Source organism: Peromyscus californicus, unplaced genomic scaffold, assembly GCF_007827085.1.
Source record: "Peromyscus californicus insignis strain IS unplaced genomic scaffold, ASM782708v3 Scaffold_4__1_contigs__length_199733344, whole genome shotgun sequence".
Classification (NCBI taxonomy): Eukaryota; Metazoa; Chordata; class Mammalia; order Rodentia; family Cricetidae; genus Peromyscus; species Peromyscus californicus.
In genome coordinates, this window is record NW_026294562.1 from 154,887,474 (window position 1) to 154,904,654 (window position 17,181).

General features: G+C 40.6%; 1 protein-coding gene across 2 annotated transcripts in view; it reads left to right on the forward strand.

Annotated features, from left to right (window-relative positions):
• Positions 1-17,181, forward strand: part of Uevld (UEV and lactate/malate dehyrogenase domains) — a 36,901-nt gene that overhangs the window by 7,471 nt on the left and 12,249 nt on the right. Inside the window, exons 4-9 of one of the 2 annotated variants that reach the window (XM_052761710.1) lie at positions 2,179-2,342; positions 5,901-6,036; positions 7,521-7,639; positions 10,122-10,224; positions 13,060-13,204; positions 15,847-15,959. In XM_052761710.1, coding sequence (XP_052617670.1) covers positions 2,179-2,342; positions 5,901-6,036; positions 7,521-7,639; positions 10,122-10,224; positions 13,060-13,169 — 632 coding nt within the window. In that variant the 3' untranslated portion in view covers positions 13,170-13,204; positions 15,847-15,959. Of the gene's footprint in view, positions 1-2,178; positions 2,343-5,900; positions 6,037-7,520; positions 7,640-10,121; positions 10,225-13,033; positions 13,205-15,846; positions 16,021-17,181 lie in introns of those variants that run through there. The other variant, XM_052761709.1, reaches the window with a different exon arrangement.

Here is a 17,181-nt window from a genome sequence, read left to right on the forward strand (position 1 = left end):
GCATATCAGCATAGTGAGGGAAGCTTTAAAGAAATGTCTAGACCCTGTTGCGTTGCATCTGAATCGTGAGAGATATGGCCAAAGTGCTTTCCGTGTTCATAAAATATATAGTTATGGCTAAGTATTGTGCTTAGTGGGGAGGAAGCAAGATGAGAAAAGTAGCTTTCAGTTGAAAGAGGGTTTCCATAGTGAGAAAAAGATTATAATAAGAGAACTATTTATAAGAGAACTATTTACATTCGACTTACTTCCAAGTAGGTTTAAAAGTCCAACTCATAGTGTTTGCCATGTCAGGTACTGTAACAGGCATTTTATATACATGGATTTCATCCCAACAATGCTATGAAATAAGAACAAATATTACTCTCATTTTATAGAGGAAAGGATTGAGGCAGAAAGAAGTTAAGTAACTTGGGTAAAATCACACGGCTAATATGTAGAAGTAGGCATCCTGGTTCTGAGAGGAGTGTTCTCAGTAGAGTGTAAGACATAGTTAGACTATGAAGCAGGAATAAGTGTTAAGGATAAAATAGTTGAAGTGTATTTTTAGATGTCTAGTCAAAGTTTAGTTTTCACTTACATTGGATTTAGCTTTGGGTTTTGTGGCAACCAAGGCAGACACCAATTCTTGGAAGGTATGACCTGCATGATTAAAATCAAAAGAGCATGCAGTCAGGTTCCTTCTTACCTCTTTCTTCCTCCAGAGTGGTTTATTTTGTTGTGAAGGGTTAAACAAAGAGCCTCAGAAGAGTTGAGAAACTCTCAGGTAGAGGTAAGAGCACCTGCCAGGAGCAGGACTGACAAGGTCAGGATGTGAGAACAACACCCACTGGCGTTACTTGGCCCTGAGACTACAAAGAACAAGTCTACCAATAAAAATGTCTACCCTAAAAGTTCCTTTTTCAAGCCGCCTGTGCCTGGGCACAGTCCTTCCTTTGTTGTTCTAGGCAAAGGACAGTCGCCTCTGTTTAGGTCGGTCTCTTATTTTCACGTGGCCTCAATCAATCCCGAGCTAACGTAATTGCAGTGCTGGCGATTGAACCCAGGGCCTCATACACCAGGCAACTGGTTAGACCCATTGACTCATCTTTGACCTGTTACCATAAGCCTGCTTCTTTTTCTGAAAAGAATATGGAGCACTTTAAAGAATAGTGCTGCTAAAAGATTAGTGGACCATTTGTGTGTGTGTTGGGGGGGGAGTTGTTCAGAACCCTACCCCACTCTCATTTTTGGGGTGTGGGTCTGTTGGGCTGTTGAAAATGCAGAGCATTTTGGCCCTGCCCCACTCTAAGCTCCAGGAACCTGCATGGTTTCAGTTTCATGGAGTCAGGCTGACATACACTAGGATTTAAGGGTCACTAAGACAAGGTGACTCAGCTTCTCCTCTAAGTTCTGTGTATCTAGCTCAGTTTATGGTTCATAGTACCTGTAATTATTGAGCTGCTTGAGGGCAAGTATCTGACTACAGTTGGTTCATTTATTCTTTTTCATCTGTTTGTCCGTTCTTATTTATATGACAAACTTAATAGCAGCTAATATATTAGGCATAATACCTGATGCTGGGGTTGTAGAAAGGAATGAGAGAGAATCCACAGTAGATATTTACGCTGGAGTAGAGAAGCAGGCTGGGGAAAAGTAAATAATTTCTGTGTAGAATAAATACAAAAGTAGAGAAGCTACAGTAGAGAAGCCTGGGGTGAGCAAAGTAAACTGCATAGAACAGATTCTGTGTCCCAAGCTTATGGTGCAGCACATCCTGTCAGTCGCTTCTGAATTGAGAAGCTGGCCATTGTCAGTCTCACTGTGGTATGCTGGTGCTGTGGTCAGACCCTCTTCCCAGTGCAGAGAAAATGAAAAGCAGGATGGTTTACATTTGTCCTTTATGTACAAGCTTGACGACCTTTTCTTCCTTTTATTTCAGTACTTAGAGCTGAACCCAGGGCCTTACACACACTGGGCAAAGCCTCTACTGCTGAACTACATCTCAGCCCCTTTTTTATTTTGACGTAGGGTCTTGATGTCTAAACTGGCTGCAAACTTACAATCCTCCTACCTCAGCATCATTAGGTAGAATTATAAGCTCTGACCGCTGTACCTATCTACCTATTCCTAAAATCCCATCTAGCTGCATTATATATGCCTACATATGTGTCACGATTGTTTATTTGTCTCAAATAGGTAATACATACAACATACCTATTCGCTTCTGGATTTTGGATTCTCACCCTTTTGCTCCACCCATTTGCTTCTTGAAGCCAACTGCAAACATGGAAATCTCAGTTGGAAAACATGTGGATGCCAAAGGCAGAATATACTTGCCCTACCTCCAAAACTGGAGCCATGTAAGATCAAATTGGATTTTCTTTAAGTTTTGTTTTCTGAATGTTTGTCTTTGATCTTGGTAGTACAAGTAAACATACTGCATCTTCCTTCCTTCTTTTCTTATTTATTTATTGTTTTGTTTTTGAGTCAGGGTCTATCATGTAGGCTGACCTCGAACTCAGAGATCTGCTGCTTCTGCCTCCCAAGTGCTGGGATCGAAGGCGTGCACCACCACACTGGGATAATCTTTCAATTACATTCTTCATGTGAACTATAGAAATAGCTTGAAATTGAGCTCTCTTGAAGTCTTTGAAGTTCCCAAAACACTGATGACATCAGCCTATACAGCTGCCTTCTCCAGGTCTGGGAGCCAGCCAATGTTGTTCCCTGTTTCATTATCATTTGCCGCTTGAGGGGGTACACGAAAAGCTGTTAGTAAAATACTGGAACTCTGTTTCCTAGTTCCTGCCTATTAGTTATTCTTATGCTGTATATAGATATGTGTAATTTTACCTGCTTTTTAACTTGGTGTAAGTTCATCACACTCTATGTGATCTGTAATGTGCTTTGTTTAACTGATTGTGTGTGTGTGTGTGTGTGTATAAGAGAGAGAGAGGAACCTAGGTTTTGTCCGCATTGGCTTTGGCCAGGCCTTGAACTGTAACCCTTCTGCCTCACTCTCTGAAACAGTTGTGATTATGGTTCTGCACTCCAGGCCTCATGAAGGTTTTCATTTTTCAGTGCTAAGGGTTGAACCTCAGGCGTTGCTCATTACACCCCAGCCTGGCATTCAGTTACTTAAAAAAAAAAAAATTTAATTTTATGCACTACTGCATGGGTTTGTTTGTGTGTGTGCATATGCATGCATATGTGACTTGGCACGTGTGTGGAAGTCAGAGGACAATTTATGGAACTCAGTTTTTTATCATGTGAGCTCCAAAGATCAGACTCAGGTTGTCAAGCTCAGCAGCAAGCACCTTTACCTGCTTAGCCATCGCACTGACCCTTCTTTGTTCATTTGTTTGTTTGTTTGTTTCGAGACGGGGTCTCACACTGAACCCAGAGTTTTCTGATTGGCTAGACAGGCCTGCCATCAAGCTCTGGGAATCCTCCTTCTCTAGGATCCACACACTGTCACATTAGCTTTTAAATAGTTGCTGGGGATCTGAACTCAGGTCCCCATTCTTGCATTGCAGGCACCTTACTTACTGAGCCTTCTCCTCAGCCCTGTTTCTTCTTTTTTGAATTACCTACGTTACCATTTTTTTTAAAGCTATCTTCAAAATATATTTTGATATCTGTGCCCTGTTTCAGGATCTTCTCTTTAAGATTTCTTTTATGAGGACAGGAGAAATGACTCAGTGGTTAAAAGCACTGGCTGCCCTTCCAAAGGATCCCGGTTCAATACCCAGCACCCACATGGCAGCTCACAACTGCCTATAACTCCAGTTCAAGGGCATCCGACACCCTTAACACAAACATACATGCAGGCAAAACACCAATGCACATAAAATAAAAACAAAATAAATCATTTAAAAAGGATTTCTTTTATGTAAATTGATGTTTACCTGAATATATGTTTGTGAATCACATGTGTACTTGATGCCCATGGAAGCCAGAACTAGGCATCGGATCCCCTGGAACTGGAGTTATAGGCAGTTGGATAAACCCCAGTCCTCTGCAAGAGTAGCCAGTGCTCTAACTTCTGAGCCATCTCTCCAGCCTTTCCTTCTTTTGTAAGGAAATACACAGTAAAAGTTTTAGAGATAAAGGACTTCTGTCTATAGTTTGTTTTTACATGCTTTAGGAAATAGACATAGGGATAGAGTGTTGTTTACCAGCCTGGATGGCAGATATATGCTATTTTTGCAGCTTCTCTATTTATCTGAAACGACTTCAAAATTAAAAGTTTTAACCCTGTGTATTCTGCTACAAAGTGTGTTTATCCTGTTTTCCTACATTTGGAAGATGTTGGTTTAGCATTTTCCTCCTTGTATTGTACAGGTAGAATATTTTCCACGATCTCTCTAGGGAAGCTACTTACTCTATGATAGAATTTGTTTGTACTTTTCAGTTAGGAATGTTAAAACAAGCCAGTAGGTGGTATTTCATGCCTCTAATCCCAACACTCAGGAGGCAGAGGCAGATGGGTCTCTGTGAGTTCCTGGTCTAAAGAGCTAGTTTCAGGACAGCCAAGGCTACATAGAGAAACCCTGTCTCAAAAAAACAAAACCAAAAACAAAACAAAAAAGAATATTAAAATAGTTAAAGGAATTTTGTGTGGGGGTTTAGAAACATGAAAACATAAGTGAATATAGTTCACCTTTGACAACCTGGGTTTGAAGAAAAGGTTAAATCATAAATGTGTAAAATAAAAAGGCGATGTATTTAACTATTGCTACCAGAAAGTCTACATAAATCTGTTATAAAAAGTTAAAATCTATCAAACTTAGAAAGCCAAGTGTAGTTAACACTTACAATTCTAGCACCAAGGAGACTGACGTACCACAATTAGAGGTTTGAGCCAGCCTGTGCTATACACAGCAAGTTCTAAGCCATCCTGGACTACAAAGTTCAAGACCTTAGAAACAAATAGTAGACTCAGAACTCCTCCAAAATAAAACACAAAACCCTAAAAAATAAAAAGCTTATATGTAGCCGGGCAGCGGTGGCTCACACCTTTAATCCCAGCACTCAGGAGGCAGAGCCAGGCAGATCTCTGTGAGTCTGAGGACAGCCTGGTCTACAAAGCGAGATCCAGAACAGGCACCAAAACCCTCTCTTGAAAAACCAAAAAAAAAAAAAAAAGCTTGTATGTGTTCATCCACACAAATGTACTCTGATGCTCAAAGATCGCACATGGTTGTGGTGGTGCACACCTTTGATACCAGCACTTGGGAGGCAGATACAGGCAGACAGGCAGATCTCTGTGAGTTCAAGGCTAGCCTGGTCTACAGAGTGAGTTCCAGGACAGCCAGGGCTACACAGAGAAACCCTGTCTCAAAAAACCAAATCAATCAATCAATCAATCAATCAGTCAATCAATCACGCATGGTACCATTACATGTAACAACAGTGTGAACAAACATACAGTATTAAAACTGCATAAAGTGAGCTGTACCGTGTGGAGTATTATTATACCATTGAGGTTTCCTTCTGTTTCCATCATGTGAGGTTTCTCATGGTTCTCTGATTATTTAAAATTCTGTGTAATACTAAAAGATGACATGGAATGTCTGCCATGCGTTTTTCACTGTATGGTGGATATAGCATACAAAGCATGTGTTATTTTTGTTAATTGGTATGGCCTCCAAGGCTGAGCGTGTAACTCGGTGTAAGGTACTTGCCTAGCGCACACAAGGCTGAGAGTTCAGTTCCCAGCACTGATGAAGAAAGGAAACAGGCAAGGATTATACTGAAGACAAAGAGCAGGCTCTCAGTAGAAAGTCTGGGGGAGTCAGTAATGTAAGTTTTCAACTGCGCATTGTTCAAGGGTCACCTTGACTGACTGACAATATCAAACTAGTGTTCTTTAGAAAAAATGGTGTGTAACTTTTCCCTTTGCCTGTATTCTTCAGCCTAAATCTGTCATTGTTGGATTAATTAAAGAAATGATCGCCAAGTTTCAAGAGGAACTTCCTCTTTATTCGGTGCCATCATCCAATGAAGCGCAGCAGGTTGACTTGCTAGCCTATATTGCAAAAATCACGGAAGGTTTGTATTCTCAGTCAGATCACCTTAACAGTTGAGAAGTTAGAATTTCTCACTAGTGTTCTGCACTCTTTGCTACTTAAATTCAGTAAATAAGTATATGAATGTGTGTGTGTGTGTGTGTGTGTGTGTGTGTGTGTGTGTGTGTGTGTGTGTATGTATATATATGTTTAATAAAAATTCCTCTACATCAGTCATAAGGTTGCCATATAGTTCCAATTAAGGTTTGTTAAAATGTAAAAATGTCACACTTACATAGATGGATAAAATAGTTCTTGCTTTGTTCAGAGCCCCTCATAAATTAAGTATCCAAACCTTTATCATTACATGTTTCTGTAGCTTTTTGGCTTATTCAGTATGTGGGACCAGAAGTGTATAAGTCTGAGTTTCTTATTGGGGATAAAACCAAATATTCATGCCTAGAAATTTTCAGTAGGATTTTTGTGAATGTTGGGGTCCAAGGTCAATGTTGAGTGTCTTCCTCAGTCTTTTACTAGCATATAACAATTATGCGTAATAGTGGGTTTCAGGATGACATTTCCATACATGTGCACAATATATTTCTATCCTGTTCACCCTGAACCCTTCCCTTGTGCTCTCCCACTCTTTTTTTAATGATTCCTTTTTATTTTTTATGTGCATTGGTGTTTTGCTTGCATGTATGTCTGTGTGAGGGTGTTGCATTCCCTGGAACTGGAATTATAGAAAGTTGTGAGCTGCCATGTGGGTGCTGGGAATTGAACCCAGGTCTTCTGGGAGAGCAACCCACTTCTCTTAACCACTGAGCCATCTCTCCAGCCCCAAATAAAAAATTTTAAATGTTTACAATACTGTCTTTAAAAAGGAGAACCTCTATGTAAAACAACATTCAATATAAGACACTGTTTTTCTTGGGGCGGAGGGGGTGCAATGTTTAGTCTGAGTCCGGATCTCAGGTAATTCTGACTGGCCTCAAACACTGTATAGCTGAAGATCACCCTCAACTCCTGACCTTTCTGCCTCCTCACAGTTACTGGGATTACAGGCATGCACAGAAGTGCCCAGCCTCCCCCTCTTACACCTCCTGCTCCCTAGGTGTCACTGTGTGACCCAGGCACTGCCTGGGTCTCCTGGTTGCCAGCCTTGCAGGAGTGAGCTGCCATGCTTAGTTTCAGGCTCCTGTCCTTGTCCTCGTTAGTTCAAGTTGGTTGGTTTTTTTGTTTTTGTTTTGTTTTTTAATTAATCTATAGAATCTCTATCCGAGCTTTTGAAGTTTGTTTTATTTTTAAGAAGATGCTAGAAAGGGTTTTTTGGAGGGAGGGGGACAGCAGAACAAGGTCATACTGTGTGGTTCAGGCTAGTCTTGAACTTGCAATCCTTCTACCTCAACTTCTTGAGTGCTGGGATTATAAATATATGCCACCTCACCAAGCTCATAAAATGTTAAAAGTTTTTTTTTAATATTACTTTTTAATTCTCAGGATGATCTTTTTTTTTTTTCCCCATAGGTGTCTCAGACATAAATTCAAGGGGCTGGACAAATCATGAGAATAAAATACACAATAAAATTACTGTGGTTGGAAGTGGAGATTTGGGTATTGCCTGCACATTGGCAATTTCAGCAAAGGTATGTAAACCTAGTGGCTGGAAGCATAGCTATACTTCCATTGAATTTAATTTTTTCCATTTTTTCATGTATGTGTGTATTGCATATGTGTATATGCATTTTTTGGCACGTGTAAGTACACATTGTGGGTATGTGTGCACAAATGTGCTTGTGCATGTGGAAACCTGAGGTTGATGTGGGGAATCATCTTCAATTGCTCTCCCACTTTATGTATCAAGGCAGGATCTTTCAGTCAAACACACAGCTGGATGATATGGCTAGTCTCACCAGCCAGTTTACTCTGGGAGCCCATGTCTCTGCTTTCTGAGGCTGCAATTACATGTGGGCTGCCATTCCCACCCCACATTTATTTGCGTTGGTTTCTGGGGATTGGAACCTGTTGTCTAGATCATTACCAGGGTGATGCTGTGTAACCCAACCTGCTCTTAAATAGTCTCCTTCCTCAGCCTCCTGAGTGCTGGGATTGCAGGCTTTTACAGCCATACCTGGCTTTCAGAGTGTGACTTGAAGAGTGGTAACACTGGCATCTGTCTCCTAAGAATTGGTTAGAAATGCATAGTCTTCTGCTAAATCTTCATTTTACTGCAGCCTGGTGATCAGCACCTCACGGATGATGCACCGGTACAGTATAGCCTGAGCCCTTCTTCTTCAAAATGAATACTCGGGTTGATTCTCATCTTGAGTATCTATACATATTGTGTCATTTTTCACATGTGCTAGTACTTTTGTAGGATAACTCCTATAAATGAGACTAGTGGATTACATAATTTACTGATTTTTGAATTTCTAAAATGTTTTAAATTTTTGATAGAAATTGTTAAATTGAGCTGAGTGTAAGTGGCGCACACCTTTAGTCCCAGCTCTTATGGGGCAGAGGCAGGCAAATCTCTGAGTTCAAGGCCAGCCTGATCTACATAGAGAGTTCCAGGACAACTAGGGCTACACAGAGAGACTCTGTCTCAATTAAAAGGGGGGCGGGGGAGAGTCAAATTATCTGCTATGTCAGCTGTACTAATTTATTCTCACATTTTTGGATCTTTGTGTGTGTACTAAATGAGATGGAAATACATACTTTCTTTGCATTTTCCTAGTGTGGTTCCCAATAATAAGATTGATAGCTGTGATTTAGAAAGGACTACTGTGTCTGGCCCAGTGCCATATACTTACTAATCTCACAAACACCAAAAGTAAGGCTAAGTTCAGTGACTTGACCAGTGTATAGCTAACAGATAACAAATAGAGTTGCTTTCTTAGCCTCTTTTGGTGATGCTTAGTAGGTCCCTGGGTCCTTTAGACCTAAGGGCTCCCATTCCCACCTACAGAGACTCTTAGGCATTTACTGGCTGTTACTTACAGTCTGCTCACCATACTGCCCAGGGAGCCATTCACAGGCATGGGGAGTAGTTTTCTGGGACATCTTTGGGGAAAATACTGCATGACAGCAGGATTTGACCTTAGGTTTGTGATACATTCTTTCTCTTATATTTATCTTTCTCTACATAGAGAGTGTTTGTTTGTTTTGAAGAAACCTAGCATGAGTTTTGACTTTTTTTTTTTTGTTAAGATTTATTTATTTAGTATACAGTGTTCCGTCTGCACATATCCCTGCAGGCCAGAAGAGGGCACCAGATCTCATTACAGATGGTTGTGAGCCACCATGTGGTTGCTGGGAATTGAACTCAGGACCTTTGGAAGAACAAGCAGTGCTCTTAACCTCTGAGCCATCTCTCCAGCCCGAGTTTTGACTTTTAAGCAAGGAATGATGTGCTAAAATAGACTCCCAAATCATTCTAGACTGTTTAAGATAAGAACAGATACTATCGGGCGGTGGTGGCACATGCCTTCAATCCCAGCACTCCAGAGGCAGAGCCAGGTGGATCTCTGTGAGTTCGAGGCCAGCCTGGTCTACAGAGCAAGATCCAGGATAGGCACCAAAACTACACAGAGAAACCCTGTCTTGAAAAAACCAACAACAACAAAAAGAACAGATACTAAGCTGGGTGTGGTGGCACATGCCTTTAATCCAGCACCAGGGAGGCAGAGGCAGGTGGATCTCTGAGTTTAAGGCCAGCCAGGACTACACAGAGAAACCAAGTCTCAGAAAAACTTCAAAAAAAAAAAAAAAAAAAAAGAAAGAAAGAACAAACAAACAATAATAGCCACAGATACTACCGCAAATATCTGACTCAAGAGGAACAGTAGCATACCTAACTAGTACACCATGTCCCCTTTGTCATTCATTCCATTAGAAGAAGATATAGTTTGCCTCCTGAGTAAACCATGTTAGGTCTGCTAGTCAGTAGTCAAGCCTGAGGGTAGTGTCCCTCACATAATAGTGTCTTGTTGCACACTTCCTTCATTGCTATTGTGTTACTTTTCATTCTCAAGTAGTTCAGGAGGCTTCCTTTGGTCTTTCTCAGTGAACTCATATTGAGGAGCTATGTCTGTGGAATGCTGCTCTTGTTCTAATTTTTTCACACAGGGCATTGCAGACAAGCTGATCCTTTTAGACCTCTCCGATGGGACTAACCAAGGGACGATGGACCTTGATATCTTCAACCTGCCTAATGTAGAGATCAGCAAAGGTTTGATTATTCTATTTAAAGATGGTTATGTTACTTGCTTTAGCAATTGCGTCTTAGATTATTTATTTGTGGAACTGAGAATTAAGTCCTAGATTCTTTTAATTATATTTTCACTTACTTTGGTCAGGACGTGGGCACACATGTACCATAGCATTGTGTACCTTCAAGAGTTGGTTCTCTCCTTGCCTGTAGGTCCTGGGGATCAAACTCAGGTTGTCAAGTTCAGTGGCAGGAGCCTTTATCCACTGAGTAGTCTCTCCAGTCCAGGTCCTAGAATTTTAAGGCTGAAAAGTACCATGAAGATCACCTGTTCCAAATCCCTTGTTTTACATGTTGAGAAACAAAGACTTGGAAATAAATCAGTGGATTTTTCAAAAGTCTTACACCAGTTGTAACCGGATATATTAGCAGGAGTCAAATGAGCAAATACCATTCAGACTCATTCTAATTGGTCAAAATTTTTATTCTTTTTCTCTGACTTACATCTCCAAATAAGCATTTCTATGGTCACTTCTTTTCTCGGGGTATAATGGTTCAGAGCACTGACTTTAGAGTCAGGCAGATGCGGTTTGCATCTTAGCTCAGCCACATTATAGTCTGACATTCGCAGTTTAAATGATCTCTCAACAATGAAAGCTCAGTTTCGGGGCTGGAGAGATGGCTCAGAGATTAAGAGCACTAGCTACTCTTCCAGAGGTCCTGAGTTCAATTCCCAACACACATATGGTGGCTCACCACCATCTATAACAGGATTTTGACCTCTTCTGTCATGCAGGCATACATATGGACAGAGCACTCATACATTAAAAAAAAAAAAGTAAGTTCAGTTTCTCAGCTGTAACTGGGAATGCACTGTCTGCCATGGTGCATAGAAGTGCTAAGCCAAGACTAACAAAGACACTCAGTTCACTTTGATTATATTCAAACCATACTTATCACGAGTTCTAATAAGAACAAAAAGGTTTTGTACAATAAATAAGATTTGAAATGTTATTTTAGGAAGTAAATGGTAGAGCACTTACCTATCGTGTATGAGGCCCTGGATTCAATCCCACACCCACAAGAAGAAAAAGAAAAAAAAGTTCTTGCTGTTTCATCCTTTGTGTGTGTGGGGGCCTCAGTCTCGCAGTTTCCCCACTGGCCCTCCCACTTAGTGGTAACTAGGCACCTGCCACTGAGGCTAGCGTCATTTTATTGTGTATTAACATCATATTAGTGCAGACATATTTACCTAGATAAATACCGTATTTGGGGATGCAGGTTTAAAAATATTTTACCAGGAATGCATAATTTTAAAAACAAGCCCACCAAGCCTAGAGAGCTGGCTCAGTGGATAAGAGCACAAACTGCTCTTGCAGAGGACTCAAGTTTGGTTCCCAGCACCCAGGTGAGGCAGCTCACAACCGCCTGTGATCCTAGCTCCAGGGGTTCCAACAGCCTCCACAGGCACCCACACATGGCATACACACACAGATGCATACATTAAAAATAAAATTTAAAATCAAAATAGTAAAAACAGATCACTGAACAAATGTGTTTCCTAAAACATTTCTACCTGTTATATATAAGACCAGCTTGTACATGCCACGGTGGTGTGGGCATCTTTTGTCTTTCCTTAGGTCTCTTATATTCAAAAGACTGTTTTCCAAATAATGTATCAAGCGGTTCCCCAAACTAGGATGTACTGATGGTGGTCAGAGAAGTTGACTTGCCTGTCTGTTCTAAAGATAGTAGGTCACAGTTCAGCAAGCTTTTGGATCCCTAGAGGAGACAGTTAGCTCATTTTCCTCATCTGAGAGAGCACTGTAGTTGCTTTAATGGCCACGGAAGGCTCCTCGGGGAGCTGGATATTCTCGTGTGCCAGTTGTTCCCAGTCCTGAAGTTCTTAAGGGACCTTTTAACTCTTCAGATCCTGTAGGAGACTCTTTAGTACCCGTCCCTAGAGGAAGGAAATCCTCCCCCCCCCCCATGCATCTCATTAGCCATTGGTAAGTGGTGAAATAATTGAATACTTCAAAGAACAGAATCTTTGAAAGAAATGTACAATACATGGTACTTGCCACCAAGCCAGAGACTCAGAATTACCTGTGAGGATGAGGACATTTTTATCATTCAAGGCAGAGGAAGCCAGAGGAGGAAGAGGAGGAGGACTCTGGCAAATCAGGTTGAAGCCAAGGTGGAGTGTTGTAAATTGAACTGGTCACTGATTTTTGATGCTCTGTACAAGCTTCCTAACCTCCCCAGGTACCAGTTTTCGTTCTTCCAAGGGGGGTTAATAGCACAGAGTCTGCAACCAGCCTGCCTGGGCCTGACTCCCAGCCCTCTGCCGACTTACCCGGGTCACTTCACTTGTGCTCAGTCCTCCTCCTGTTCTCCCCGGTTCTAGCACAGTCACTTTCAAGGAATCCTGTGGCTCCCAGACTCACAGTACAGAGGCCAGTGGCTGTCAGTTCATTTTACCTATAGCACATTATTCATTTCCCCTTTAAGAATTGTGAATTACATAGAAAACTCAGTCTCTGTGTGCTGGTGCTGGCTCTTTCTAACTTCCTGCCTGTCTTGTTATGTATCCCAGGCTGGCCTCCAACTTGAAGCCATTCTGCTTCTCCCTCCCAAGTGCTGGATCACAGCTGTGTACCACCATGCTTGGCCCTGGGATCCATGCTGTTGCTCTTCAGTGTTCTGATGGATAGCTATAGGGGCATGTGTGCCTGAAGGCTTTTTGTTCATAGAATAGAGAACACTTTTATCATGTACTAGCATTAGTTTGTACTGTCTTGAACTCAGACTGTTTCTTTTTGTTCATCAGATTTGTCTGCCTCTGCTCATTCCAAGGTGGTGATCTTCACAGCCAACTCTTTGGGTGGTTCCGAGTCCTACCTGCATGCCGTGCAAAGCAACGTGGACATGTTCAGAGCTCTTGTCCCAGCTCTGGGACATTATAGTCAACATGCTGTCTTCCTTGTTGCATCTCAACCAGGTAAAAGGTTTTATTTTAAATTCAAATGATGGTCCAGATCATCAGTATAATTGCTATTGCTGAATTAAAAAAAAAAAAAAAAGCCAAAGCACTGTGGTAAATAAAGAGATATTCAGTAAGACTGCTCTTACAATGAACAGTACATACATCCATATTCTCGTAATGGTTACTCCTTATAACTGTTATTACCAAGGTTACAACCCAGAGTTTCATGAAATGTTGCCGAGAAAACCATTTCTCAGCAGGTCAGAGAAACTGAAGAGGACTGCATACACACTTAGCAGACTTTCCTGAGGACCAAAACTTAACTCCTCATTTCATTATTTTCTTTCTGCTGCTTGTTCTGTTCTGTATTTCCCCCTTAATCCCTTTTTTACCACCTAAAACAAAGATTTCTATGTAAGAAAAGATTACATCATAACTACAAGTTACATATTTTCCAAAAAACACATTAAAATCTTTACATAAGAGGAAATCATGTTAAGATCACATGTTTTCCTTAGAAGCCCACAAGTAGTTAAACGTTTTCCTTTGTACTGATTTTCCCACCATAACATCTTCACTCCAAAGCAGTGATTCTTTTATTACTGATTAACTTTTATTACTGATAAAGTTTTAAGCAAGCCAAATTTATTTCAGTCAGTTCACTTTGTACTGGCAGACGGCTGTTTACAGTTTCAGTGTAGCAGATTTCTATACTATAAAAAACTTTAAACAAGTGGTCTAGCTAACCATCTTTTTCTTTTATTCTTTACACAATAGGGTCATTTAATTTCCTTTCACAATTTTGTTTTTTTCCAAGGTGCATACTGAAACCTGTGATTAATTCTTCAAGCTACATGACCAAGGAACTCAGGCCTAACCCTGGCTGTAGGGGCTTAATTGCTTTCTTTGATCATCAGCCTTTTCCACAGGCAGAATTCATGGCTCTATAATGCATGAAACTTCCTTGTTCTTATTTTCCATCCTCTGCAAATCTCACATCTAACAAAGGGGAAGGTTACATCTAGCCTATTTTTGTCTTTTTTTTAATCTCTTATTGGAGCAACAGGCAGAATAACCTAAACCATTTTCGTAATCATCTTTACTAATTGTCCCAATCACCTGTATCTTTTAGGCTGACTCAAAAAGTTTAATTAAATCATAGATTCAACTAAGTGTCATTGCTCTTATAAAAATCGTCTTCATTATAATCTGTAATTAAATTGCCCGGTGAGGAGTGGGATTTTCTTATGGAACAATCACACTGTACTAGATGCAGTGGGATCCTTTCACATAGTAACCACCGTGCCAAATACAGCAGGAACAGGGTAGCAGCCAGCAGGAGGAAGCACAGCAGAAGCAAGGGGCATCCTGGAGACAATCCCCGCCTCCCAGGGCTTTGCTTCTCTAGGGTTTATTGACTGTAGCTTTGCTGCTCAGTGAATTGAACTCCATAAGCTCCATTGCTGACTGCAGCTCCTCTGACATGGCCACCAACAAAATGTGATATTGTTTTCCAGTTGTTAGCCATACCTCCTTCCGTGAGAAAATGGTTATAACCCCCCCAAACATGTAGTGGCTTTATGTGTAAGATAACTTGTCTCTGGTGTTACAAAGATGTGAAGAAACATATCATTGTACATTCAAAGAAACTTTTTTACATTGATTTTGTTGTTTGTTGTTGTTGTTGTGAATATGTGCACACGTACCCAATGTGTATGAATGTCAGAGGACAGCTCTGCTTTCACCACGTGGCTTCTGGGCATTGAACTCAGATTGTCTGGCTTAATGGCAGCTACCTTTACATTGCACCATCTCACTCACCCTCACTGTCGTCTTTAACATTTTATATTTTGTAGATTGTTTAAAGAAATAAGTGTTTCCAAAGAGTTAGGTAGTTTGAGCTCAATCACTAAGCACGTGTTAGAAATGTTCCAGAGTTCTGTTTCATCTATAATTGTCAGAGACATTGGTCTCTTTAAATCCTGGGGTCCTTTTGTCATATAAGAAAAAGGGGAGTTGTGAGGGTTTTTTTTCAAGGTGCTAGACTCATAATAATATATGAACAGATATTTTAATTTAAGCCTAAAACATAAATGAAATTGTATCCGTGAAATGAGATTATTGGGCTGGGGATATGGCTTGGTGATAGAGTGCTTGCCTGGCATGCATGAGGCCCTGGGTTCAAAACCCTGCACATTCACATGCATACACACGCACACAGATAATTAATGCTTCATTGAAATGAAATTATTATTTTCCTGCTTTGTGTACCCAGTTTTTACCTTTCTTGCTTAACTGTTCTGGGAACTTATTATTTTCTACCCTTAGCAATTTATGTATCATGAGAAAATTATATACAAATGCCTTAACCTAGCTAGTGTTTTCAATACACTTTATAAACATACTAGCAGCCATGTTGGTGCACTTCTGTAATCCCAGTACTCAGGAGTGGAGGGGGGAAGATTGGGAGTTCAAGGCCAACTAGACTATGTAGCAAGACCCTGCCTCAGGGAGTATAATGCTTCACTGCGTTTAAGACTTTGAGAGTCTGTAGAGGCTCTAACATGCTCCACTAGTGAAATAGTACTTTCCTTGTGAGCTTGGATAGAAGCATATTTTTTTTTAATTTTTAAATTTTCTCTTTGTATAATATTTAGTGGAAATCATGAGCTATGTGACATGGAAACTAAGCACATTTGCTGCAAATCGAGTGATTGGGATTGGATGCAATCTAGATTCACAGAGATTACAATACATTATTACAAATGTTTTGAAGGCACAGACTTCAGGCAAAGAAGTATGGGTTATTGGTGAACAGGGAGAAAATAAAGGTAAGTACATCATTATTAATTTTGCTGCTTATACTCTGAAGTCATGACCTTCAAATCTATTGGGATCTTAGAATTGTGGAGCTTAGTGAATGCCTTCTGTTAATGAACCTTTATAAGGATCATTTGCTGTGCGTGTGTGTGTGTGTTCGTGCATGCATGTACACCTGTGTGTGTTGCTGGGAATTGAACCTAGGGCTTCATGTGTGTTAGGCAGGTACACTACCACTGAGTTACAACCTGGCCTCTGTCATACTCATATATTCGTTTTCCTTGAGCTTAATGAAAGACCTCTTAGACCTCTTAGTCAGGTTTTATATTTTGAATTGAATTTTGGAGTCCAGAATTAGTTTAAAAGTATTAATTTTGTATTTAAACATTTCGATACACCTGAAGCATTTAGAAATCCCCATTACTCTCTCCACATCCAACTTTGTTTATTTTTCCTAAGCTAAGTCTTCCTTCCTAAATGCATCCCTTGGTTTGTTTCTTTTTTTTTTTTTTTTCTGAAAGAATTTTCAGCCTGTGGCCTTTTTTAACAAGCTGCTTGTTCTCTCACTATCACAAAAGCATCGCTTCAGCTCCCTGTATGGAAACAAAAACGAATCCCTTTTCTTCTCCCCAAAGAAGGCCTTTGTATTTGAGATGCCTCCTGTTACACCTTGTTCCATGTTGTGAAGCCAGGCTGGTCAGGAGATAGCACTGCAGCTGCCCTCATTTAATCACACACACACACACACACACACACACACACACACACACACACACACACACGCCCGTGTAACCAGAATACAAGTGTCTGCGCTCTGCTCAGTGCTCACTAGATTCCGTGTAATGTGAAAGGTGTGGACACAGTCTCTATTTTAGAGAGAAGAAAATAGCAGATATTTTAGCTGACAAGGTACATGATACTCTTTATTATTCTTATTTTGATGCTTAGACATTTATATATGCATTTGACATGGGTTGAAATCATTAGGGAAAAAAAGAATACTATACCTATAGTACCTTGATTGATGGTAAAGGTAGTCATTGAACGAGGTATTGGAAGAATGGGTAGGATTTGAATAGGCAGTAAAGAGTGATGAAAACATTCCGGGAATGGGGAATCAGAACCAGGCAGAGGCACCAGCTAGGAACTGCCTGCAGATGGTGTTAAAATAT